Source organism: Danio rerio, chromosome 25, assembly GCF_049306965.1.
Source record: "Danio rerio strain Tuebingen ecotype United States chromosome 25, GRCz12tu, whole genome shotgun sequence".
In the NCBI taxonomy this organism is placed as follows: Eukaryota; Metazoa; Chordata; class Actinopteri; order Cypriniformes; family Danionidae; genus Danio; species Danio rerio.
Genome location: NC_133200.1, coordinates 4,217,501 through 4,239,801, shown reverse-complemented (window position 1 = coordinate 4,239,801; position 22,301 = coordinate 4,217,501). Strand labels below are relative to the sequence as shown.

Genomic DNA, 22,301 nt, shown 5'->3' with positions numbered 1-22,301 from the left:
TGATAGACTGTTTGGGGCATAGGTGTCAAAGTCAATTCCTGGAGGGCTGCTACTCTGCACAGTTTTGCTCCAACCCTAATCAAACACAGATGATGCAACTGATCAAGGTGTACAAGATTCTTTTGAACGCCTCGATTATTTGGATCAGCAGTGTAGAGCTGTGGCCCTCCAGGAATTGACTTTGACAACTATGGTTTAGGGCAGAGATCACAAATCTCATTACTGGAGGTCCGGTGCCCTGCAGGGTTTTGCTCCAACTTGCCTCAACACACCTGCCTGGGTGTTTTAAATATACCTAGTAAGACCTTGATTAGCTTGTTCAGGTGTGTTTGATTAGGGTTTGAGCTAAAATCTGCAGGACACCGGACCTCCAGGAACAAGTTTGGTGATCCCTGGTTTAGGGTATGCCCTAGCGTCACACTAAAAGCAGAATTGGGTATTCACTCGAGTAAGTTACATACAAAGTCAATGCAAATGTGCGAACAGAGGCAAATTAGTAATGGGGTAAACACTCGGAATTGGCCTCAGTTGCGTCTACCATGCAAATTCAAATTAGTCAATTGAGTGTAAAATTTTCATGAGGTGAAAAACATTACAGGAATAAACTAAAGCGAGTGATGCATTGAAGCAATTTGGTGTGAACCCTGCATTAGTTGGCCAATCAAAAAAGGAGACAACAGCTTGCTCACTGATTCCATGAGGCATAAACAGTTTATCTTTTAAAAAAAATTTACCCTGGCCAGAATTTTTTAGATAGTTTTGGGTTTCAGTCACCTGATATTGTGTAGACGAATGGCCGAACCAGTTTTAAAAATACCCATGTTCGTGTCGACAGGGCCGAAATCAAGAAGTAAAGGCAAATGCAAAAAAGTAAAAGAGTAAAAGCAAAAGGCGAGACTCCATTTCCACAGCCGCCATATTGAGCATATTGTGATATGCTGTCTCTGTCTGTAGTCATAGCAGATCGAGATGCAGACAAATCCTGGAGTGGATCCGAGTCTGAACCGGACAGTGAGGATAAGGGTGAAAAACGCCCACCACTGTCCAGGCCCTTCCCCTCCAGCAGTACCTACCTCCAACCCCCTGTAGAAACCCCGCCCGCCTCTTTGCCCCACCCACCCCAGATGAGCTCCACCCCCTTCAGCAGCACCCTTAAGGTAAACCCTTGTCTTGCTGTCTAACAGTTACCTTTGTTTATTATTTTCATTCAACCCATTACACACTGCCATGTCAGAGGGGCAGAGCGAGTTAACGGAGCTGCCTTCAGGTAGTAAACCAGAGGGCAACGAAAGTCCAGAAGATGAATCTGAAGAAGGTGAAGAGGAGGAGGATGATGAAGAAGAAGATGAGGATGGTGAAGAAGAGGAGGAGGAGGAAGAAGAAGAAGAAGATGATGAGGATGATGAAGAAGAGGAAGATGATGATGAAGAAGAAGATGAGGATGGGGATGAAGATGACGAAGAAGTAGATGAAGCAGAGGAAGCTGCAGCAGCTTGTGAGACAGCAGATATTCCTGAATTGCCTAAAATGACAACTCCAGATGTGGCTGAGGCTCAAAAAGCAGAACAATTGGAAGCTGCTGAAAGTGTCAACCAACCCGAACAGGAGGTCAGGGAGGACAGGATGGATCAAGAGCAAGAGGAAATGGACGTGAAAGAAATTATTTCTGGAAAGCCACTCTTAGGTGGACCAATTCCACGGATTCCCAGTATAGAGGATGGCTGTCTTGTGTCAGCTGTCAGAGTCGAGGCCAGATTCTCTGATGAGGAGGACAACGAGGACAGTCGAGCTTCTGGACAGAGTGTGGATAGAAAATTAAATAAGAATCCAGTGGAGAGCAAGAATGAAAAGCAAAGTGATGATGATAATGACTGGGAGGATGACGATGAGAATGCAGATGAGGAGCTGTTGAGAACAGAGAAGGCTTCAGAAGTAGAGGAATCTCATAGAGCAACTCTTAAATGTGAAGACCCACCAGATGATTGTCACATCGGCAATCAAGATATTCCCTCAGCTTCACCCAAGTCAAAGGCAGCAGAAGATGAAGATGATTGGGATGATGTTGACGAGGAAGAAGAAACCCAACCAAAGAAGCCTTTGAACTTATTTCTGACATTGCTTGGACAGAAGGAACCAGACAGCCCGGAGGTATCCTGGGAATCTGGCTCTGACAAAAGCGATGGGACGCAAGTGGGAGATGAAGAATTAAACCAGAAGATGCCAAGTGCAGAAAAAGACCAACAAGAAGAGGTTTTGGTTGAAGATGAGTCATTGTTTGAACCAGTTGAGCACCTTTCCCAGAGTCCTTTACATGAAGAAGCAGATCATAGTGATGACAGTGAATCCATACCAGTGTCCATGATTGTTGGGCAAAGCGACGAGGACCAAAGTGTAAGTCAAGGGGAAGACAGTCAAGTAAAGCAAATGCAATATGACTTTGTAAGTGGCTCAGTCAAAGTGTCTGAAATAGATCAGGTCTCTGATGTCTCAGATGATGAATTTATGCTAGAGGAAGATGATAGAGGTGCTGATGCTGCAAACCAACTACAGACTTCAAATCTCTCCAATAGTAGCCCAAAGCGCTCAACTACATCAAGTCCAGCACAGCAAGAACAAACAGTACTTATGAGATCTCTTTCATGCAGCCCCAAACCTTCAAATGCAAGGAGCACAGTTCCAACAAGTCCAAAATGCCCTCAAAATCCAAGTTCAAAACACTCTTCAATTACAATGAGCCCAGTTTCAACAAGTCCAAAATCCCCAATAAATGCTAGTCCAAAAGAATCATTATCCCCAAACCAAGTCAGTCAACATTCAGTTCCAACGAGTCCAGTAAACCCAAGTCGCTCGCCAAGTCCTCAAGACTGTAGTCCATCACCTTCAACATCAATCCATCATCCATCACAGAAGTTGTTAAAAGGCTCACAAGACATTAATAGATCTACAAAACCAGAATCTCAACATTCAGGCCCTAATTCTCAAATTGACGGGGAGCTCTTGCTAGAGTTAGAAAACAAGCATCCAGCTGGAGCGATTGAAGCAGAAGCTCCACCTCAAGAAGATATCCCTTACACAGTCATAGATGATGTTGATCTCACTTCTGATTCGGATGAAGAGGAGGATGGTAAGGGGGAAGAAATTGAGGAATTGCATGAGTCTGTAATGGAAGAAAGATGTTCAAAGCAAGCATCATTGCAGGTACTCAGAGGACAATGGATAGAATAGCTGTAGCATGTGGATAAGACCTTGTGGTTTGTAGTTGTGGTTTTTAGATTAGCCATGATTAGGAGACTAGGGTTGTGTTCCTATCCAGTTTTATATGCACTGCACTTGCTAACTTCCCTCCATCTCATTCCCTCAGATGTATGTCTTTGATTATATTAGACAAGTGTTTTCTACTTCGCTGCATCTAAATGAGTATAAATGAAATGTCCAAATCCAGGTGTCCTGGTGGGCCGGTGTCCTGCAAAATTTAGTTCCAACCCCAATTAGACATTACTTGGTCCAGCAAATCAAGCTTTTACTAGGCCTTCTAGAAACATCAGTGCAGGTGTGTTGAGGCAAGTCAAAGCTGAAATCTGCATGACACTGGCCCTCCAGAAACGAATTTGGTCACTTCTGCCCTAAACCCTTGAGCATTTGGGAACTACACTGTTGTGATGTCACAATCGCATTGCATTCTGGGACTTATCGGTGCGGGAATGGACATATTAAAATGGTGGCAGGGTTAGTGCTAATAGCCTAGTGGTTAATGCGTCGGCAATAAGCTCTATGGTACTACGGCAACCTGAGTTTAATTCCCAGGTCAAGGCCCTTTGCCGATCCTTCCCCTATCTCTGCTCACTATGATTTCCTTTCAAGGGCCTACACTGTTTTATCCATTTAAGGTTAACCACCCCCGCACCCCCAACTTCACAAAAAATGGCAGGGATTCCCTGATGGAACAAGGCAAGGGAAGTTCGCGAGTGCCTGTCTAAAACTGGAGTGGAACGTAGCCAAATTCTGAAGATGCAGGCATTACAAATCTATTGTTGTTCATCCCACATGTTTCGTGTCTCTTCTATATCTTACTGAAGTACACCAACAACTTTTGCTGAGTCTTGTGTAAAATGTGTTTATGTTTATTTGCAATCTTCTTAACAGGAAGAGGTCCTAACGGAGGATGAGGATGAAGAGGAGGATGAAGAAGAGGAGGTTGAGAGGGAGGAAATATGTAAAAAGGCTAGTGATCCTCAAGATCATGGCTCTAGCAAAGAAATGAGCAGAGGTGCATTTGCATTTTTTGTGGTTTAAAGCTTTGTTTCAGTTGACTAGCCTTGTATGTTTTATGACTAGATGTGCATGTTTCTACAGATTTCCTTTCAGAGTTAGGGCTTGAAAAGGAAGATGAAAATGATGATTCTCCCTGGGATTCAGAGGTCAGTCATAAAGCTTATTAAACCATGTAAACTTGATGAAATCTCCATAGAGTAATACAGTTCATACCAACAGCATCATATCATGTTAACCTTATATCAGGTTTTTCTTCACTGGTGGTTTTACCCTTTTAAAGATAGTGTAGTTTTATTTTGGAATAAAAACAAATATTAATTATGGTAATATTTTATAATTATTTAAAAAATATATATTTAAAAAGTGTTTGAATAATGAATAAAGGGTTGTAAACACATTTTATCATAGCTATTTTAAATATTTACTTTTTAAATCAATTGTATTGTTAAAATATTTTTATTTATTTGTTATATTATTAAATTCATATTATTACATTAAGATAGAAATGTAAAAAAAGATAAGTTATTTAAAAATATTTAAATTAATTAATATTGAATAAACAAATTGCAGTTTTATATATGTAACGGAGGCCAGCTAGCGAAGTGCTATGCAGGTAAACCTCACTCCTCTGACCTCTAAAGTTGCTCTAGCGACAGGTGCTAGAGGCCCAGGTCTTTAGCCTCCTTGTTAGAGCAACCAACTCCCATACAAAGAATGGCTGGTTCGATCCCAGCTCAGAGCTGGTTGGGTGCAGTAGGACTGGTGGGTTACCAGTGGGGGCTCGTCCGGGATGGGAGTGAGGTTTAGCGGAGTAATGGAGTGTAGTGGAGGTCAGCTATTGAAGTGCTAGGCGGGGAAACCTCACTCCTCTGACCTCAAAAGATGCTAGAGGCCATGGTCTTTAGCCTTCTTGTTAGAGCACCCGACTCCCATGCAAAGAATCGCTGGTTCGATCCCAACTCAGACTGGGTTGGGTGCAGTAGGACTGGAGGGTTACATATAAAAGTCTTTTTACCAATTAATTATAAAGTGTCAAAAAATACATGATAATTTTAAATAAATGTTTAGAAAAGGTAAGGATAATTTATATTTACAAAAAAAAAAATACATGTTTATTCAATTCAGTTCACTTTTATTTGTATAGCGCTTTTACAATGTAGATTGTGTCAAAGCAGCTTCACATACAAAAAAAGTAAAATTATTTTAAAAAAAAAGTTTAAATTATGTTGATGTTTGTTCTTCCTATCACAGTCGGGTTCTGAGAGTCCACAGAAAAAGCAGGCCAATGCTTCTCACACTCCTTCCAAATCACATAAATCCATGTCCAGTATTTGTGAGGAGAACACTGAAGGTATGTAAAATGTCTTTCTATATGTAAAAAAACCCGTTTTTTTTTAAAGTGGAAAAGCAAGCTTTTGTCTTTTGCTACCATTTCATGCTTAATATATATGCAGAGAAGATTGACATTTTTCATTGCTTCTGCTTAACAAACACAACGTGCAGGTTTGCAGACGATAAATTCACAATCTCAACTGAATTCCTTTATAGACTTCTTATACGTTCCCTCCTTCGTAAGAGGAGGGAGGGGCGTTAATTTATTGAGAAGTTTAAACCAATCAGGAGGCTGCAGGCTGATGGGTAGGCATTCATTACTGTTGTCCTGCAGAATTAATCATCACCCATAATCCCCTGCAGCGTCACATTAACGTTCTGTCCATCTTGAATTGAGTCTGTTGTCATCTGTGCATTAACGGCATGTGAAATGACACGGCATGATGCTCATCGTTTATTTCCATTACCCTTGTAACTGAATGGAGCGAGAACTATTTTCTGTGTGATTGACAGGCATCATGGGAAACCTCAATTGCTGCATGTGCATGTCTGTGCACTCGCTGGATGGATGCTTGTCTATGTCCATTGTTATTGTAAGGATTTGGAAAGATATATGTTTGATGGGGATAGATTTAAGCTTTGTGTGTTCTTTCCTTTCAGTTGCAAAAAATGATGATGATGATGATGATGATGATGCTGCTGCTGCTGATGATGATGAAGAAAAAGAAATACCAGTAAGTTTAATTTTAAAAATTGCAAATTTTAAACATTATTATTATTATTATGCAAAGAGATATGCAAATTACATGATACAGATTAGTGATGGGAAGTTCGAATCATTTTACTGACTCGGATCTTTGAGTCTCGTTCATCAAGATGAACAAATCTTTTTTCGAGTCATTTCGTTCATTTGGTTCAATTTGCCAAAATATTATTAAAATGTTACGAATTGCTTCCAAACACATCTACAACTAGCCCAAAAGGTTGATTGCATGATAAATAAGTCATAACTAGAATATAAGAAGGAGAAAATAATAATTCAGTGTTTACCTGCTCTTTTGTCTATGAAGGCATTGTTGTCTGTTTGCTCAGCTCAGCTCTTCATGTCTTCAAATGTCAGGGGTTCATTCACGTTACACTGACAGTCACATATAATCTTAATCAATGCACAGTCTGAGCCAATAGGAGCCATGATCGTTCGTTGTTTACGTGACAGAATGACTCAAACTCGAGGAGTCGAGAGATGAACGGTTCAATTCTTTTTCCGGCTCTAAACGGGTATAATTGGCCCGTGATGAACGAGTGACTCAGACTCGACAGAGGACTCGAGAGATGAACGGATCAAAACGTTTTCCGGCTCTAAACGCATATGATTGGCCCATGATGAACGAGTGACTCAAACCCGATAGAGGACTTGAGAGGTGAGCGGATCACTTCTTTTTCCGGCTCTAAACGCATATGACTGGCTTCTGCCATTGTGATGACTTGAAATTAACGATACTACCTGCACAAATGTGCACACGCGCGGATGAGCGAATCACTCCCTGAGAGGACTCGTAGTTCCCGAGTCATATTGAAGATTCGTTCAAAATGAACGAATCGTTCATGAACGACCCATCACTAATACAGATAAAATACAAAATAAACATACAAGACAGCCAAATGTGTTTTTTTTTCTTTCTTTTTTTTCAGTTTTTTCAATTCTGAAGGATCAATGTTTGCAATGCAGTTTTTTTAATCAATGCAATGATAATTAGATTATGAAGGGTAAGCATAGTTAAATTTTAAATGTCATAGTATAAATTACAGGCATAATGCTGATGATGCACAGGGCAACTTTTTGAGCATATTGCATCTGGTGCATAAAACATATGCTGCATAAGTTGGTGGTTGATTTCGCTGTGGCGACGTCTGATAAATAAGGGACTAAGCTGAAAAGAAAATAAATAAATGATGTTAGTATTAGTATTATTCACTTTTAAGATATCTAATGGCTAGTTTCCACTGACTTGTACACAGGGCCGGCGCATCCACAGAGGCGACCTAGGCGGCCGCCTAGGGCGGCAGTATAGAGAGGGTGGCGTCTGCTACACCTCTCTTACCACCTGCGTCCTCAGTTATGTCCACGACACCTCCCCCGCGTCCTCAGATATATTCGCGCATAGACGATAGAATAGAGAGGGCGGCTTCAGCGTCACCTCCATCAGCACCCGCGTTTCCTCAGTTATATCCACGCATAGGGCGGCAGAATTGAGGTCAGCGACACCCGCGCGTCCTCAGTTATATCCACGCATAGGGCGGCAGAATAAAGAGTGCAGTGTCCGCGACATCTCCCTCCCTCCCTCAGCACCCGCGCGTCCTCAGTTATATCCACGCATAGGGCGGCAGAATAAAGAGTGCAGTGTCCGCGACACCTCCCTCCCTCCCTCAGCACCCGCGCGTCCTCAGTTATATCCACGCATAGGGCGGCAGAATAGAGAGGGCGGTGTCCGCCAGTCCGCGACACCTCCCTCCCTCCCTCCCTCCCTCCCTCCCTCCCTCAGCACCCGCGCGTCCTCAGTTATATCCGCGCATAGAACGCCGAAAAAGAGGTCCACAACACCTCACTTCATTTTCATAACTGGTGACTTTCGTTTTCACATTGGGGTTGAGGGCGGCGTGATCGTCCTCTGCCTAGAGCAGCAGTTCAGCTTGCTCCGGCCCTGCTTGTACAGTACGGTATGGTTTGGGTCGGTACGGGTCACCTTTATCAGGCTTCCGTTTCCACTATAAAGGGTACTCTTTTGGTGGGCGTATGACAAAGTTTCAGTCGCATCATTCTCGCTCGAGAAAATGTCTACAATAAAGCTGTACGGGTCGCTCACATATCATATGAAAAGCACTTCTCACAAAACAGACGCTTTACACACATAAATACTTTTTTATTACTAACTTTTCTATAAACAGGATTTGATTATAACTACAGATCAATGACAGCGTGAAATAGCCTACTGTAGCGTCTGTATTTAATTATATTAAATAAATAAATAAATGAACATATATGAACACATTCAGCCCCTTACAGTCTCCAATATGTTACCAACTACAGTAAAACTACACACAGCAGACATTTCCTTCTTTTTTTCACAGGCTAAAGTGATCAAAAGGGAGCCGGTGTCTGTTCTTAGTAAGCTGATGGATTCAAAAGAAGCTAATAAGAAAACAGGTCATTTCATTTTCTTAAACCCATCAATCTATTTTATAACTTGCATGCATTTAAACATCTCTGTTTCATTGCAGACCTGATGGAAGAGCTGGGTTTGGGGGATGCTGATGATCTTGAAGGTAATCTGGGTGTGTTTGCTTCATTCTCAATTTTTATTTCTGATATCATCTTGCGCTCAGTGTATGTTTTGTATGTCTGATGTTTTTATCTCATTTTACATTAAAGCAAATCATCAACGGCCTCCAGGTCAGACGCTCAAGCGCTAGTGCTTGGTGTAGCTTCACTTGACATTTATAGTTTTGCTAACGCTTGCTAATATGGGGTGCATCTCAATCAGCTCCTGAGGTTGTGAATCAGTATGTCATGCGCACAAATTTAGGACTTTTACTACTACACATTAGGATGCTGAAGATGATTTGGGGATGTCCACCTAACGTAAGTGTTAGAAACTAATGCCAGAACGAATCTGCAGACATTTTAAGGTACTTCTGCTCAACTTTCATGATAAAAAAAAAAAATCTGAGGATTTATTGTGGAACTATTTTGGGAGTTTATTAGCTAAAAACTTAAAACATGTAATAAAAACTAATATCTTTTGAACTTTTATTTAAGTTTTACTATGCAAATACAAGACAGAATATATTACGTTACAAACTGTATTGTAAATAAATCATATACATGTGCATATTAGTTCATAAAATTACTCAAATTAACATAAAAACAGAAAATATACCTGCAACATTTCAGCCATTTAATCTGTTTTATACAACAGGTCTGTTGAATGCTGGATTCTGATTGGCTGATGAAATGTCTATTGTCAGATAATCGCACAGCTTAAGTCATTTCAGACAGACTTTGACCACAATAGACCCTTTTTACATTTCCAGGTTTAAGTCGTCGTAGTTTGATAAACTTAGAGCGCAGTGAATGGGAAAGTACGACAAATATTGTTTTATAATCCTATTTGCTCAAATGATAAAAGAAAAACTCCACAATGGTGTTATTAAGACCTTCAGAAAAAGGAAAAGAAATAGTGTGAAACTGATAACGGCAGTCAGACGCGAAAACAACACCAAATTTACTGTCCTGTCCATAGACGCTGCATTTAAATGCCTCGCATAAGCGGTAACTAGTTTTTTTTTTGTAATTTGACGCAAAGATAATATAATGCATACATAAATACATACAAATAATTAAGAAAAAAAATAATTATAAAAAAATTCCAATGATTAAAGATATTAGCCCCTTTCACACATACAGACCTTTCCGGAAAATTGCCGGCAATTTTCCGGAAAGGTTGTATGTGTGAACAGGCCCTTTTTGAAAATACCGGTAAATTCGTTCTGGCTATTTTCCGGAAAGAGAAGTTGTAACATTACCGGCAATTTGCCGGAATGCTGCGCTGTGTGAATGCAGAAGGAAGATTGCCATAATAAGCGCGTGCACGTCTAGAACGTGCTGACGTGAGACGTCTGCTTTAGCCAATCACAACAGTCAGACGCATTTACGTCCGCGCGGTTTGTGAGGATAAAAGCCTTTGAATATTTTTCCAGACACATTTAGCTGCTAGAAGTTAGTCAGATCACGTTTATATGTTCTTCTTAATGCCAACTGTGTAAATAATCATCGATGAGATGCTTATGATAAGCCGTTGTTTGTTTACCTTCAAGCTTTGCGTGTGCCTGTGAAACAGCCTGTGAGCGCCAGCACACGCACATATTATGAACATCTCGACATGCGAAAGTGATCCTGCGAAAGTTGTTCACAATATTGATCATTCACAGAGTTTGTAATTTGGTCAAATGTTTACAAATACAAGCGCAGCCGTTTAAAGCTCATTTGTGGTGAATGATGTCAGAATTTACCGGTATTTTGGAATGGATGTGTGAATGCTCTTTTCCGGAAAATTTCCGTAACGTCCTCACCTGTGTGAACAGCGCTTTTTTGAATATACCGGTAAAGTCGTTCCGGAAATTTTCCAGATATTTACCGGTATCACTGTGTGAAAGGGGCTAATGATGACCATTTAACTCTTGTGAAAAGGGTCCATTACAGTTCCATATCACTATGCTGAATGATTTTAATTATTTCACGGCCAGCAACTGCCAAAAAAATCAAAACAAAACACAACAGAAGGCTTTGGATGAAATGTGTGAGAGACTAGTCCTACACACAGGAGCAGTTTGAGGACAAAAACCTGACAAATGTCTGAAATACAACATCTCAACAGTGCCTTTAGGTGTGAAGATCGTAGCATACGCAAAATAATTGACTCCAGTTTGTTGAATTATTAGAAAGTAATGCACATTCGATGCGTAACATGCGATTGGTCTGTACTTAAGTTTGTTTATGCTTGAATTTAAATCAATAACAGTTAGTTTCTTTTTCAGACCATCTCTTGTGTGTCATTTATGTTTGGTGAGTTTTTATTCATGTTTTGTGCTTCAGAACTTGGGTTAAGGGAACAGTGAGCATCAATACTGTTTCATCAGGGCACTTTTTAGGGAGAAAATATTTCTAGAAGAATTATGTGATTGAAACTGCCTTTAAAATGGTTGAGCTGATTGAGACGCACTCATAGCCATGCCTAGAGTTGGGTTAGTCATCTTACATTTAGCTTAAGCTTTTGTCCTAAACACGGGTCTGCTGTCATTTCTCAACTACTGTGCAATGACTAAAAAGTTGGTGTAGGGTTAGGCATGTCCAAACTCGGTCCTGGAGGGCCGGTGTCCTGCAAAGTTTAGTTCCAACCCCAATCAGACACACCTGGGCTAGCTAATCTAGCTCTTACCAGGCTTTCTAGAAACATCCTTGCAGGTGTTTTTAGACAAGTTGGTGCTAAAATCTGCAGGACACTGGCCCTACAGGACCGAGTTTGGACACTCCTGGTGTAGGTGGAAATACTTCCACTCCATAATGGTGGGGGTGGTGGTAAAGTAAATCTCCTCTAGCTAACTCTTTTGGAAAATCTCGTTTATCATGTGTTTTCTTCACTTCTAAGATGCTTCAGACTGGGACTCTGCCAGCACAACCAGTAAGGCCAGTAAAAACCTTCCAGTTCATAAGCTGGAAGAGGAACCCGTCTTTGAAAGCCTTGAAGCTTCCACTATAGCACACCAGCAACAGGACATGGACAGCAGGGAACATGAGGAAGCCAGTCCTGAAGTAGATACACCTACAGCATTGAACACAGCACCTCTTCCTAGTCCACGATCTCTCAACTCAAAGCCTCGGCCACTGCCACGACTGCGCAACAGTGACTCCAATCACAAGCCGGAGAGTGAAGGTGAAGCTAGAAAGCTTTATAATGATGGAAGAATTCCTTATAAGTGCATATAATGGTGTTTGAGTAATTTGGTTTATTGATGCATAGAATCGGACTGGGATACAGACAACTCCAGTCCAGCCAAGACAACATTTTCACTGCCAAACGTCGCTGCTGACACGGGTAAATTTCTTCAGTGTGAAGACAAATGAAGTGTTCATTATGTTTTCACTGGGTTTTATATTTTATATTAATTTTGCTTCAGTTCATCAAGAGGATCTCAAAGATGACCCAAAGAGTGAAAGCAGTTCTGACGCAAGTGATCATGAAGATCAGGTGGGTGAAACCTCATATGACGAACAAACATGGAAACATATTATTTTTAAATTCATTTAGAGCAGGGGTGTTAAACTCAATTTCTGGAGGGCCGAAGCCCTGCACAGTTTAGTTCCAACCCTGCACCAACACACTTACCTGTAGGTTTCAAACAAGCCTGAAGGACTCAATTAGTTTGATCTGGTGTGTTTAATCAGGGTTGGAACTAAACTGTGCAGAGCTGCGGCCCTTTTGGAACTGAGTTTGACACCTGTGATTTAGAGTATAAGATTAATTTAGCAGTTAATTAATGAAAATGTTTGCATACGGTGTCACCAAAAAAGTTGCACGTTCACTATGCATCATACCTGCCTGGTATATTCTCATTTTTGTTAAGCTCTGGAGGTTATTAAACAAGCCCCATATGCTAATTTGCTCATAAGTTATGTTCAGGTGGACTGAAATGTGGCAAAACCTAGAAAAATAAACATTTAAAGGGGTGGTCCACTACGATATCATATTTTAAACTGTAGTTGATGTGTCATGTAAATGTGTGAACATAAACAACATCTCTAAATGTAATATGCCCAACGTTTAATGCAAAGAGAGACATTGGTTTTTACAGAGTTAGCTCAGCAAAACCTACAGCGAACGTTTCGGGACGACAAAAAATACATCCGGGTTAGTGAGATCACAAATGCTTCAGGTTACACGCCTACACTCCGTGCAGCAGAAGGAACATGGCCAGAGGCGTTGTAATGTTAGAGCAGAGAAGGCTAAAACAGCATCCAAACACTGCTATTTCCACAGAGCTCATTCTGTATTTGAGCTTTCAAAGGACACGACATAAAGAGAGAAGTGCTTACAGTTTAATTTTAATTATGTTCCAGAGAATTATAAAATATATAGCTCTAGCATTTGACAAAGGACAGCCTCCAGAATCTCTCCCAGTTCAGTGCTAGATTTGGCTAAAAACTCCTCAAAGGAGCAGCTCCAGCCATAATAGAAGAAGCTGTGGATTGTGAACCATAACCTGTAAGTGTTTTTATTTGTTAAAATTGATGTTTAACATGCATAATAGCGTTAATGTAATGTTGTAGTGATGATGTAAACAACAGGAAATACTGTTTGGCACCTCTAACAATTTAGCCACAAATTCATATTTATCTATCAAACCAGTAAACAGCCATAAACATCAGCAGCGCTGCATTGTCTCTCTATGCGGACACTTTCCCTGCGTTCTACATCTCAAATGATGAACCCTCAAAAGATATGTTAACGTTTCCTATTGCTTACCCATGCTTATAACCCAAATATATGTGAAAGGCACTTGTCAGATGTTATTTTAGAGAGCAGGCATGAGATTCAGCTTTGTACTTTTTATTTTCTGTCTGAATCAGGCTCAAACTGATGCGGCTAACAGCTACTCTGTCTGACAGTATTTACACAATGACAAAGTGCATTATTAGAGTTGTGACACTTTTCCTGGTGACGTGGAGATGATCCACGAATCACAGCAAATTATGTTAGCTGACCAATCAGAGCCTCTTGAAGGCAGGTTTTCGGAGGAACTAGGAAATATGGCAATAGTTTTCGTGTTAGCAGAGTAGCTGTATATAATCAGAGTAAGATATATAAAAAAAGGACTGTGATTTTGTACAAATGAAGCATGAGCACACATTGCTTTGCATCTTATAAACACATCCAAGCCTTAAAAATACACTCTGGGCCACCCCTTTAACTAAGCTAGCTAAAATTAATATTTAATTTGGAGAAAGTCACTGTAGTTACCAAGGAAAAAAGTAATTAAACACTCATTTATTTTTCACATTCACCATGTTATTGCATTTTAATATTGTTGTTTGGTATAACTTTTTCAAAGGATGATGGATTGCAAATCTAAATATTGTAAATTGCAAACTATTTATATATTTATTTATTATTTTTTAAAATCTGTCGTATCGTCACAGACATTTTTACATGATAAAACATTTAATTAGGTTTTAATATTTTTGTATTTTAGCATATTTTTCTTAAAATCAATATGCCTTCCTTAGAACTCTGCATTTTTTTATTGAATTAATTCTTGAAAGAACTGGCTTCATCAGTGATGTGATTTCCTCAGTGGAATTGTTTGTCAGTGTCACCACATGCTTCATTTGTCATGTGTTGAACTTAAATATGGTGTTTGTGACAGTGATGCAGTCTTAAATGTCACACACACACACACACACACATGTCCTTGTCAACCACACTAGTTTGCTTTTTCATTGTTAATTCTATTCTTTTGTCTAATTATGCAAACAAAGGCAAAAGAAGCATTTCAAGCATCTTCTGTAGACATAAATAGCCCATCTAACCATGAAACACTGGAGCGTTTCCAATCAAACCCTCCAACAGAGGAGGAGAGTACAGATGAGATGCCCTGGGAGGAACGCTATGAGAAAATCTGGGTGGAGAACGAAAAGAAGGAGACCAAATCTCAATACAAAAACGTAGCCGCAGAACTGAAGGAGAGATTCGGAGAACTGGAGCACAAGGAAGAACCTGACCTTTCAGAGCAAGAGGAACCGAAAGAGGTGGAAATAAAAGCAGATGAAGAAGATTCCAGTGAGGATGAAGGAGATCCAATAGTGCGACCCATCGCCAGAGCCAGAAGTGCCATGCTTTTGCCCATCCCGGAGCAGAGAGAGTCAGGATTGGAGGACTCGCTGTCTGAAAGTGTCCATCACACGGTTAGCATTGAGGCTAGCGATGCTGAGCCACCCAGTGATCCACACCACTCTCAAAGCATCCCAGATGCCTTGAAGAAGTCCGAAAATAGAGCTGATGATGATGAAAACGAAGCCGATAGAGAACCAGAATCTGCAAGTAACATAGATGAAGATCCTCAAGACGTTACTCAACCTTCATCGCTTGTTGATAATGAGCTGGAAATCCCAGATAAAGTTGTAGAAGTGCCCTCCTCTGAGTCTGAGGATGGTGAAGGAGGCCTGTTGAAGTCCAAACTTGAGGTATGACCCCAGAGGAGACTCAGACTGATCTGTTTGAAGACTTTTGCCTCTGTCTTCTTGCCCTTCTTTCATGTAAACTCAAAACGGGAGGGAAAATCTTCAGCTTCAAAAACACTAAATGTCTGTTTATCGTCTTGTAATAACACTGACCAGATGCTGACGGGCCAAATTACACAATTGTTTGGTTTCTTCAGTTTTGATCATTGTTAGCTCTGTTTCAAACAATGTGAACTGCCGTCTTGGGCCCGATCACACCGAAGTCGCTTTATGCAATGACAGGCACATTTTTTAATGGTTTTCTTATGAGTGTTAACTGTCTGCTGTACGCCTGTTTTTATCGTTGTGCTCTGTGCGCATGCAGTTGAAAAAAAGTCAACTCTGAGCGGAAAAAGCACACTACATCAAAAAAAGCTGAGGATACAGCAGTGTTTGTGCTGTGATGACAACTATAGAGACTTTTAACCAGTTAAACTCCAGACGTCATCGACTTTCTCTTTAAGATTTAAAGGGCTAGCATTGCATCAGACCCTCCTAAGTGGTTTCGTTTGAAAGTGTAGAATCTATATTTTATACACGCATGCATCACTTCGGTTTTTATTCTACTGTACAAAAGTTATTTACACTTAAATACACAGTATATTGGATACCCGAGCTGGGTAATTTACATTGGTTCATTTTCATATTTTTCATATGACACATGTGCAAGTTATAGCTCAAATGAAAGCTCTTGCCGGTGCTCATACGGTTCTAGAATTCTTTTTACTGAATTATATTCACAAATCAAACATTTGCCGAATGAATCGCGGTGTTTCCATGACACAGAAGTGAAAACAATACATTTATGATCACTAAGCTGCCCCAGATAGCACAGACAGCTGTCGACTCTCTCCTTATGCTGTGCGCTTCAGGGCCATTTCTCCTCTGTTTTTAAGGTGATGTATATAAGTAATCCTTTTATATGTCTGACGTGGTCCAAACACAGTGAATTATGTTTGATCAAACAAAAGAATAGTGAAATATGAAAACAATGATCACTCCCTGTGGCTTGTACAGCACCTCTCATCAGTTGGAATACAATAACTTTTGCATAGATTACGGTAGAGACATTTTTCTTTTGTCCTATGATTACAGACATGTGCAGGAACCACCTAAATTAATTACAGCACCCTAGACCACACAGAACCTAAAAGCTACACTTTAAAATTTGAGTTTATAAAAAAAATACAAAAAGCGCCTCTTTTGTTAGGTGTTTATTATAACACAGACAACATATACCGATATTTTAAACTCTTCCAGTACTGTTTTATAAAAATTCAAAGGGTTTTCTTTAAAATGATACCAAATTTTTGCATTTACACCTCTGAATGTGGATTTAGGAAGCTTTTAAATTTGGGTAGGCAAAATCCAGGTGGAAATCCCAAAATAGCAGCAGAGTTTAACTGGTTAAAAATGGAGGAGAGACTAGTGGTCACTGTTTTAAATTTCCAGTCTTTGATTCAGTGGTTGCTTAGCAACATAAAAAGCACATTGCACTTCTTTTTTCGTCAACAAAAAAAAGAGCATTCAGTGTGATCGGCCCCATAGAAAGTATTTTACTGCATACTTCTGCAATAGTTAGCAGCAAAATCTGAAATGCAAAGTAATGTAATGTGTCCAAAATTGTCCCTATACCCTCAAATAGTTCACTGTTTGAGTAAGCAGCCATTTCTAGTGGTATCTGAAACCATAGTGAATGTTATGAAGTGCACTCAATCTATCCCACAATGCACAGCTATAACAGTCTAAAACTCCACAGCTAGAAAACCCCCATGATGCACTGTGAGAGTTTGCGATGGCGTCTAATGCGCAATCTTTATGGTGTAAGTTGTAACGGTGTATATGGCCAGCAGCTATCTCTCTGCAACTCTCACATGGTCCCCCACTGAAGCTAAGCAGGGCTGTGCCAGGTCAGTACCTGGATGGGAGACCACATGGGAAAGCTAGGTTGCTGACGGATGAGGTGTTAGTGAGGCCAGCAGAGGGCGCTCAACCTGCAGTCTGTGTGGGTCCTAACGCCCCAGTATATTGATGGAGACTCTATACTGCTCAGTGAGCTCTTTCTTTCAGGTTGTTTAAAATCACAGGATGTCCTAAAGAGGGTAGGGGTTTAACCCTGGCCAAATTTTCCCACTGGCCTCTGTGCATCATGACCTCCTAACCATTATAATTGGCTTCATCACTGTCTCCTCTCCACCAATCAGCTGGTGTGTGGTGTGCAGTCTGGCGCAATATGGCTGCCGTCTCGTCATCCAGGTTGATGCTGCACACTGGTGGTTGAGGAGATTCCCCACACAAAATGTGTAAAGGGCTTTGCGTGTCCAGAAAAGTGCTAAAAAATGTAAGGATTCATTATTATTATTATTCTACGTTTCAAAAGTACAGTATTGTTTAATTAGAAGTAATGTTTGTACTGATGACAAAAATCAAAGTATTCGTTTCATTACTAGTTGAGTGTTAAATACTATCACAGCTAAGAGTAATATAAGTTTTGTCATTTGTGAGGTGCCTCAGAAGGCAGCTGACTATGTAGGCAGTAGTCAACAAGGCAGCTCAGCAGCTTTTGAAACAGAGCTCTTCCTCTCTGGTCAGTTGTACTAGCATTTCACTCATTTCTGTGTTTTCTGTTCATTGATGCTTTTAAAGACCCCATGAAATCATCTGTGTTTTAGTATACTTTGTAGAAGTAACTTGTGTATACTACTAGTTGTGTATACTAAAATATAGTTGTGTATGAGGTAGCTTAAATGATTGTATCTTGAGTTTTTGCTTTAGCGGAATGTGCGGTTACTTTTTGTACTTTATCTGCACCTTTAATTTCATCTGTAGTTACAATGTTTAGTTTTCAGAAGCAAAAACAAGAACACATCAATATTTCGAGGGCTGACATGCTTGGAAAGTTGTAATTAGTGTTGCATGATACTCGAAAAATATTCAATAACGATATTTCTCAAAATACAATATTGCTCCTGAAAAATGGATTGAAAAATCATTTATTTATCGATATTAAATTAAAAAAGGTAAAACATATATTTTCAGATTTATTTAATTCTAATCCAGACTAAACAACTGTGTCAAGCTGCAAACATTAGGCCCACTCCCAATTATATTTGAGGAGTTCAACATTTATCCCCAAGAAATGCGACAACACTACAACACCCACACAGGTCATTATGTGTCATTGCGAGCTCTTACTTTATATGGGATCGACAATCGCGACTGAATGTTGTGGGACAACGATACAAAAATTATTATTAGGGATTATAGAAAGGCAAATTTAGCAGGGTTTTTTATCGTTTTTTTAAACGCATGACCGTAAAACATGAACGCCATAATAAATGTATTAAAACATATCCTGGTTTGTTTTAAAACTTCGTAATAATGACAAACAAATACTAATATGTGCATCCCATGACTTCGGTGTGTAGCCATGCTGCTTTTGTAATTTTCGTTCCCCTTGGTGGTCCTGAAAAATCTTTGTTTCGAGAGCTGTCTAGCCCTTCCCCTTAACCCTACACCTTCACTTTAAAGAGAATTGGGTAAGGGAAAGGGCAAAGGTGTGGAATTGGGATTGGGCCTTAGGGCCTACTCACACTATGCCATCCGTACCGTGCCCAGGCCCGTTTCCTGGATCGTTTGAGAAGTGTGAGTGCGCTGAATCGGGCTCAAGCACGGTTCACTTGGCCGGCCCTGGCCCGGTTGGAAGAGGTGTGCCTGAGCCCGGTTCACTTGGGCTTTGGCGCGGTACGCTTGTGTGTGAGTGCAAAACGCGCCAAGCTCGAAACTGAAAGCGAGACGTGACTTTTAAGGGACTGTTTCAAATGGATTTATTAATCATTCTTACTGTTCAGTGAACACAAACTGCCGTAGTTCATTAAAGACGAGAACTCCTCACAGCATGACAGCTGCGCGCCTTTAGCAGACCTCCTCAATCCTGCAGCACGAGAGCTTTATGATTGTTTATGAGCGCCAAAAGTGGCGGATCTGTTCGGCGAAATATCTGACTGTGTGTCCCCGCATCCCTAAGGACTGCTTGGCGAAATATTTGACGGCATATCAAACGACTAAAACGATATAACTAGAGAAATCTCCACTGTGCTGCTGAGTGAGAGAGCGCTTCTCACTGAACAGCACAGCAGCGATGACGTAAGCGTGCCGAGGCCTGTTTGTGGTGTGAGTGCGGGCCGTCGGGGGAGACGGGAGGGGGGACAAGCGTGCTTTGGCCCGGTTTGAGGCAACTGTACCTAGTGTGAGTACGGCCTAAGTCTTTAAAACACTATGAATGAGTGAAAACCTCAGCCAAAGAGCTTAGAATGACCAAGAGGCGACACTCAATAGAACGTTCCACTGCAACAGCAGCGCCCAGAAGCAGCCCCGGATTCCGCCATTTTGGAGTGAAAGCGACCGGCTGTCCATTGGATCTTATTACGGTCGCGATGGCAAGCAGCTGCTTTGTTTTTTATTTATTTATTTATTTAATTAAAAAGCGCATTAAAGCTGAGATACAACCTGAAAGACGACAATACAACTCTTACTATCACAATCATCAGCACTTTTAATAGTTTATTTTACTGACTTATAATATGCTGTAGTTCTATTGGAGTTTTCATTCAAAAATGGCCGCCGCGCCATCTAGCGGCTGTTTCCCAAATTGCACTAGAGTGTCGCCTCTTGGTGATTCTATGCTCTTTGCCTCAGATGATATTTTTAATCTGATTGGCTGTTTTCATCTTCCCACAATTAGTGTTTATTTTCAGCTCCAGACAACAGCAGAACAGCAACTACTAAGGGAGGCAGGGCTAAAAATACCCTCTGATTGGTCAAATTGCAAATCCTATTATCGCGATAACGATACTTTTACGAAACATTCTGCAACCCTAGTTGAAAATCTATTAAAACGCATATCATTCGAATTTATAGCAAGGCTTTAGGCTACGTTTGTAATGTTTTAGACACTTGTGTGTGTACAAGCTCTTCAATCATTGATGCCAATTCGAAGAGCTCCATGTTTGATTTCACGGGGTCTTCGGTTGTCTTTTTAACGTTTGTAAGATGCGAGTGTGACCGACCAGTCCTGAGTCCAGTCTGTCACGCCATTCATTATTGAGCAGTTAATTTTATGCGCTGGTGTCTGATGTTTCACCTTGGCGTCAGTTCACACCTCATCTGTCGTGTGCACTTTCTTCATCTGTCTGAAGGTCTTCATAGTGTGTGTTTTCATGATGTCTCCAGTCATTTCAACCCTCTTGTCTTGGTGTTTCTGTTTGTATGTTGATGTTCAGTGCTTCTTTTTTTTAAATAAAAAAGAAGACATTTTGTGTATTGTGTGTGTTTTCTTCCTGTAAATGATTGTTTTGTATGATCAGTTGATGGAGTAATGCATGTATTAATGCTGTTTTTGATTTTTAAACTTGTTCAACTAATGATGTCTTGTGTTTTTAGGGTGTTAAGGAGGTGACTGATGGCATGAGGGGAGAACTACAGCCTGGTGTGTTCTGGGATAGCGGAGGATCCAGAGGACGAGCTGCACTTGAGCAAGGAAAAGGGAGGAAAAGTGACACCACCAGCGCCGAGAACCTAAAACCTCCAGAGGAAGGGATGGCTGACAGCAGGTCTTTGGGAAGAGAGGCTTGTGTTTCACCAAGACAGCTGGGCAGGAGTGCAAGAAGGTATATATACTGCATTTATGCCACATTGCTAGGAGAATCAATGTGAAGGGAGATTATTGTGATTGTTAAAAGGAACACCTACAGTCAAGCCTGAAATGATTCATAGCCCTTGCAAATGTAAACTTAGTTGCTTTTATCTAACCAGCAAGTTGGTTTTGTTTTAGTTTAGTTTAGTTTTGTTTAGTTTAGTTTTGTTTTGTTTTGTTTTAGTTTTAGTTTTGTATTGTTTTGTTTAGCTTAGTTTTGTTTTTTTGTTTTTTTTTGTTTCGTATTGTTTTTGTTTTAGTTTCGTTTCGTTTTGTTTTTTTGTTTTAGTTTCGTATTGTTTTTGTTTTAGTTTCGTTTCGTTTTGTTTTTTTGTTTTAGTTTCGTATTGTTTTTGTTTTGTTTTTTGTTTTCGTTTCGTTTAGTTTCTTTTCGTTTTGTTTTGTTTTACCAGAAATGGCATCGTCTTCTCTCAAAAGATAATAAGGTACAGAGATAATAAAGTATAATAAAGTACAAAAGGTACAAAAGATAATAAAGTACAAGAGGCGTCATTGTGCAAAAAATATTTTTTAGCTTTTATTTACATTTAAAGAAAAACTTTAAGGGTATGCCAGGGTTATGAATTGTTTTAGGCTTTGCTTTATGATTTTATTTCATTTATTTACCTTCCTCTGTTTCCTTTTATGTAATTGCATGGAATATGTTTTGTTTTGTTTAGTTTCTTTTCACTTAGTTTCGTTTTGTACCTTCCTGGGTTTACTTTTATGTAACTGCCTGAAATGTGTTTTGTTTTTGTTTTGTTTTGTTTCATTTAATTTTGTTTTGTATGTAACTCCATGAAATGTTTTGTTTTGTTTTTTGTTTTGTTTCATTTTTGCTTCATACTTTCCTGCGTTTTCCTTAATGAAAGTGCATAAAATAGGTTTCGTTTTGTACCTCCCTGAATTACCTTTTATGTAGCTGCATGGAATGTTCTGTTCTGTTTTGTTTCGTTTTGTTTTGTTTTGTACCTTCCTGGGTTTCCTTTTATGTCGCTGCATGAAATATTTCATTTTGTTTTGTTTTATTTAGTTTCGTTTTATGTCGCTTTGCTTTGTTTATATATATATTACACCTTTTTTTCATTACATTCTACATAGATATTTATTTAATATTTTATTTATTGTTTTACTTCATCTTGTAAATCTGTGCGTGAATGATTGATT

At 39.9% G+C, this 22,301-nt stretch overlaps 1 protein-coding gene across 50 annotated transcripts in view; it reads left to right on the top strand.

The window, feature by feature from the left end:
- The window catches only part of si:ch211-272n13.3, a 76,287-nt gene that overhangs the window by 11,693 nt on the left and 42,293 nt on the right, over window positions 1-22,301 (top strand). For 18 of the 50 annotated variants that reach the window (XR_012400050.1, XR_012400048.1, XR_012400047.1 and 15 more), the window contains 11 exons: window positions 955-1,157; window positions 4,144-4,267; window positions 4,354-4,418; window positions 5,524-5,623; window positions 6,265-6,338; window positions 8,734-8,809; window positions 8,884-8,928; window positions 11,811-12,095; window positions 12,183-12,257; window positions 12,340-12,410; window positions 20,882-21,108. Coding sequence is in view for 36 of the 50 variants with exons in the window: in XM_073942491.1 (XP_073798592.1) it covers window positions 955-1,157; window positions 4,144-4,267; window positions 4,354-4,418; window positions 5,524-5,623; window positions 6,265-6,338; window positions 8,734-8,809; window positions 8,884-8,928; window positions 11,811-12,095; window positions 12,183-12,257; window positions 12,340-12,410; window positions 20,882-21,108 (1,345 nt within the window). In the remaining 14 variants the exon portion in view is untranslated. Of the gene's footprint in view, window positions 1-954; window positions 3,199-4,143; window positions 4,268-4,353; window positions 4,419-5,523; window positions 5,624-6,264; window positions 6,339-8,733; window positions 8,810-8,883; window positions 8,929-9,034; window positions 9,056-11,810; window positions 12,096-12,182; window positions 12,258-12,339; window positions 12,411-14,698; window positions 15,404-20,881; window positions 21,109-22,301 lie in introns of all 50 variants that reach the window. The other 32 variants (XR_012400041.1, XR_012400044.1, XR_012400040.1 and 29 more) reach the window with 7 other exon arrangements.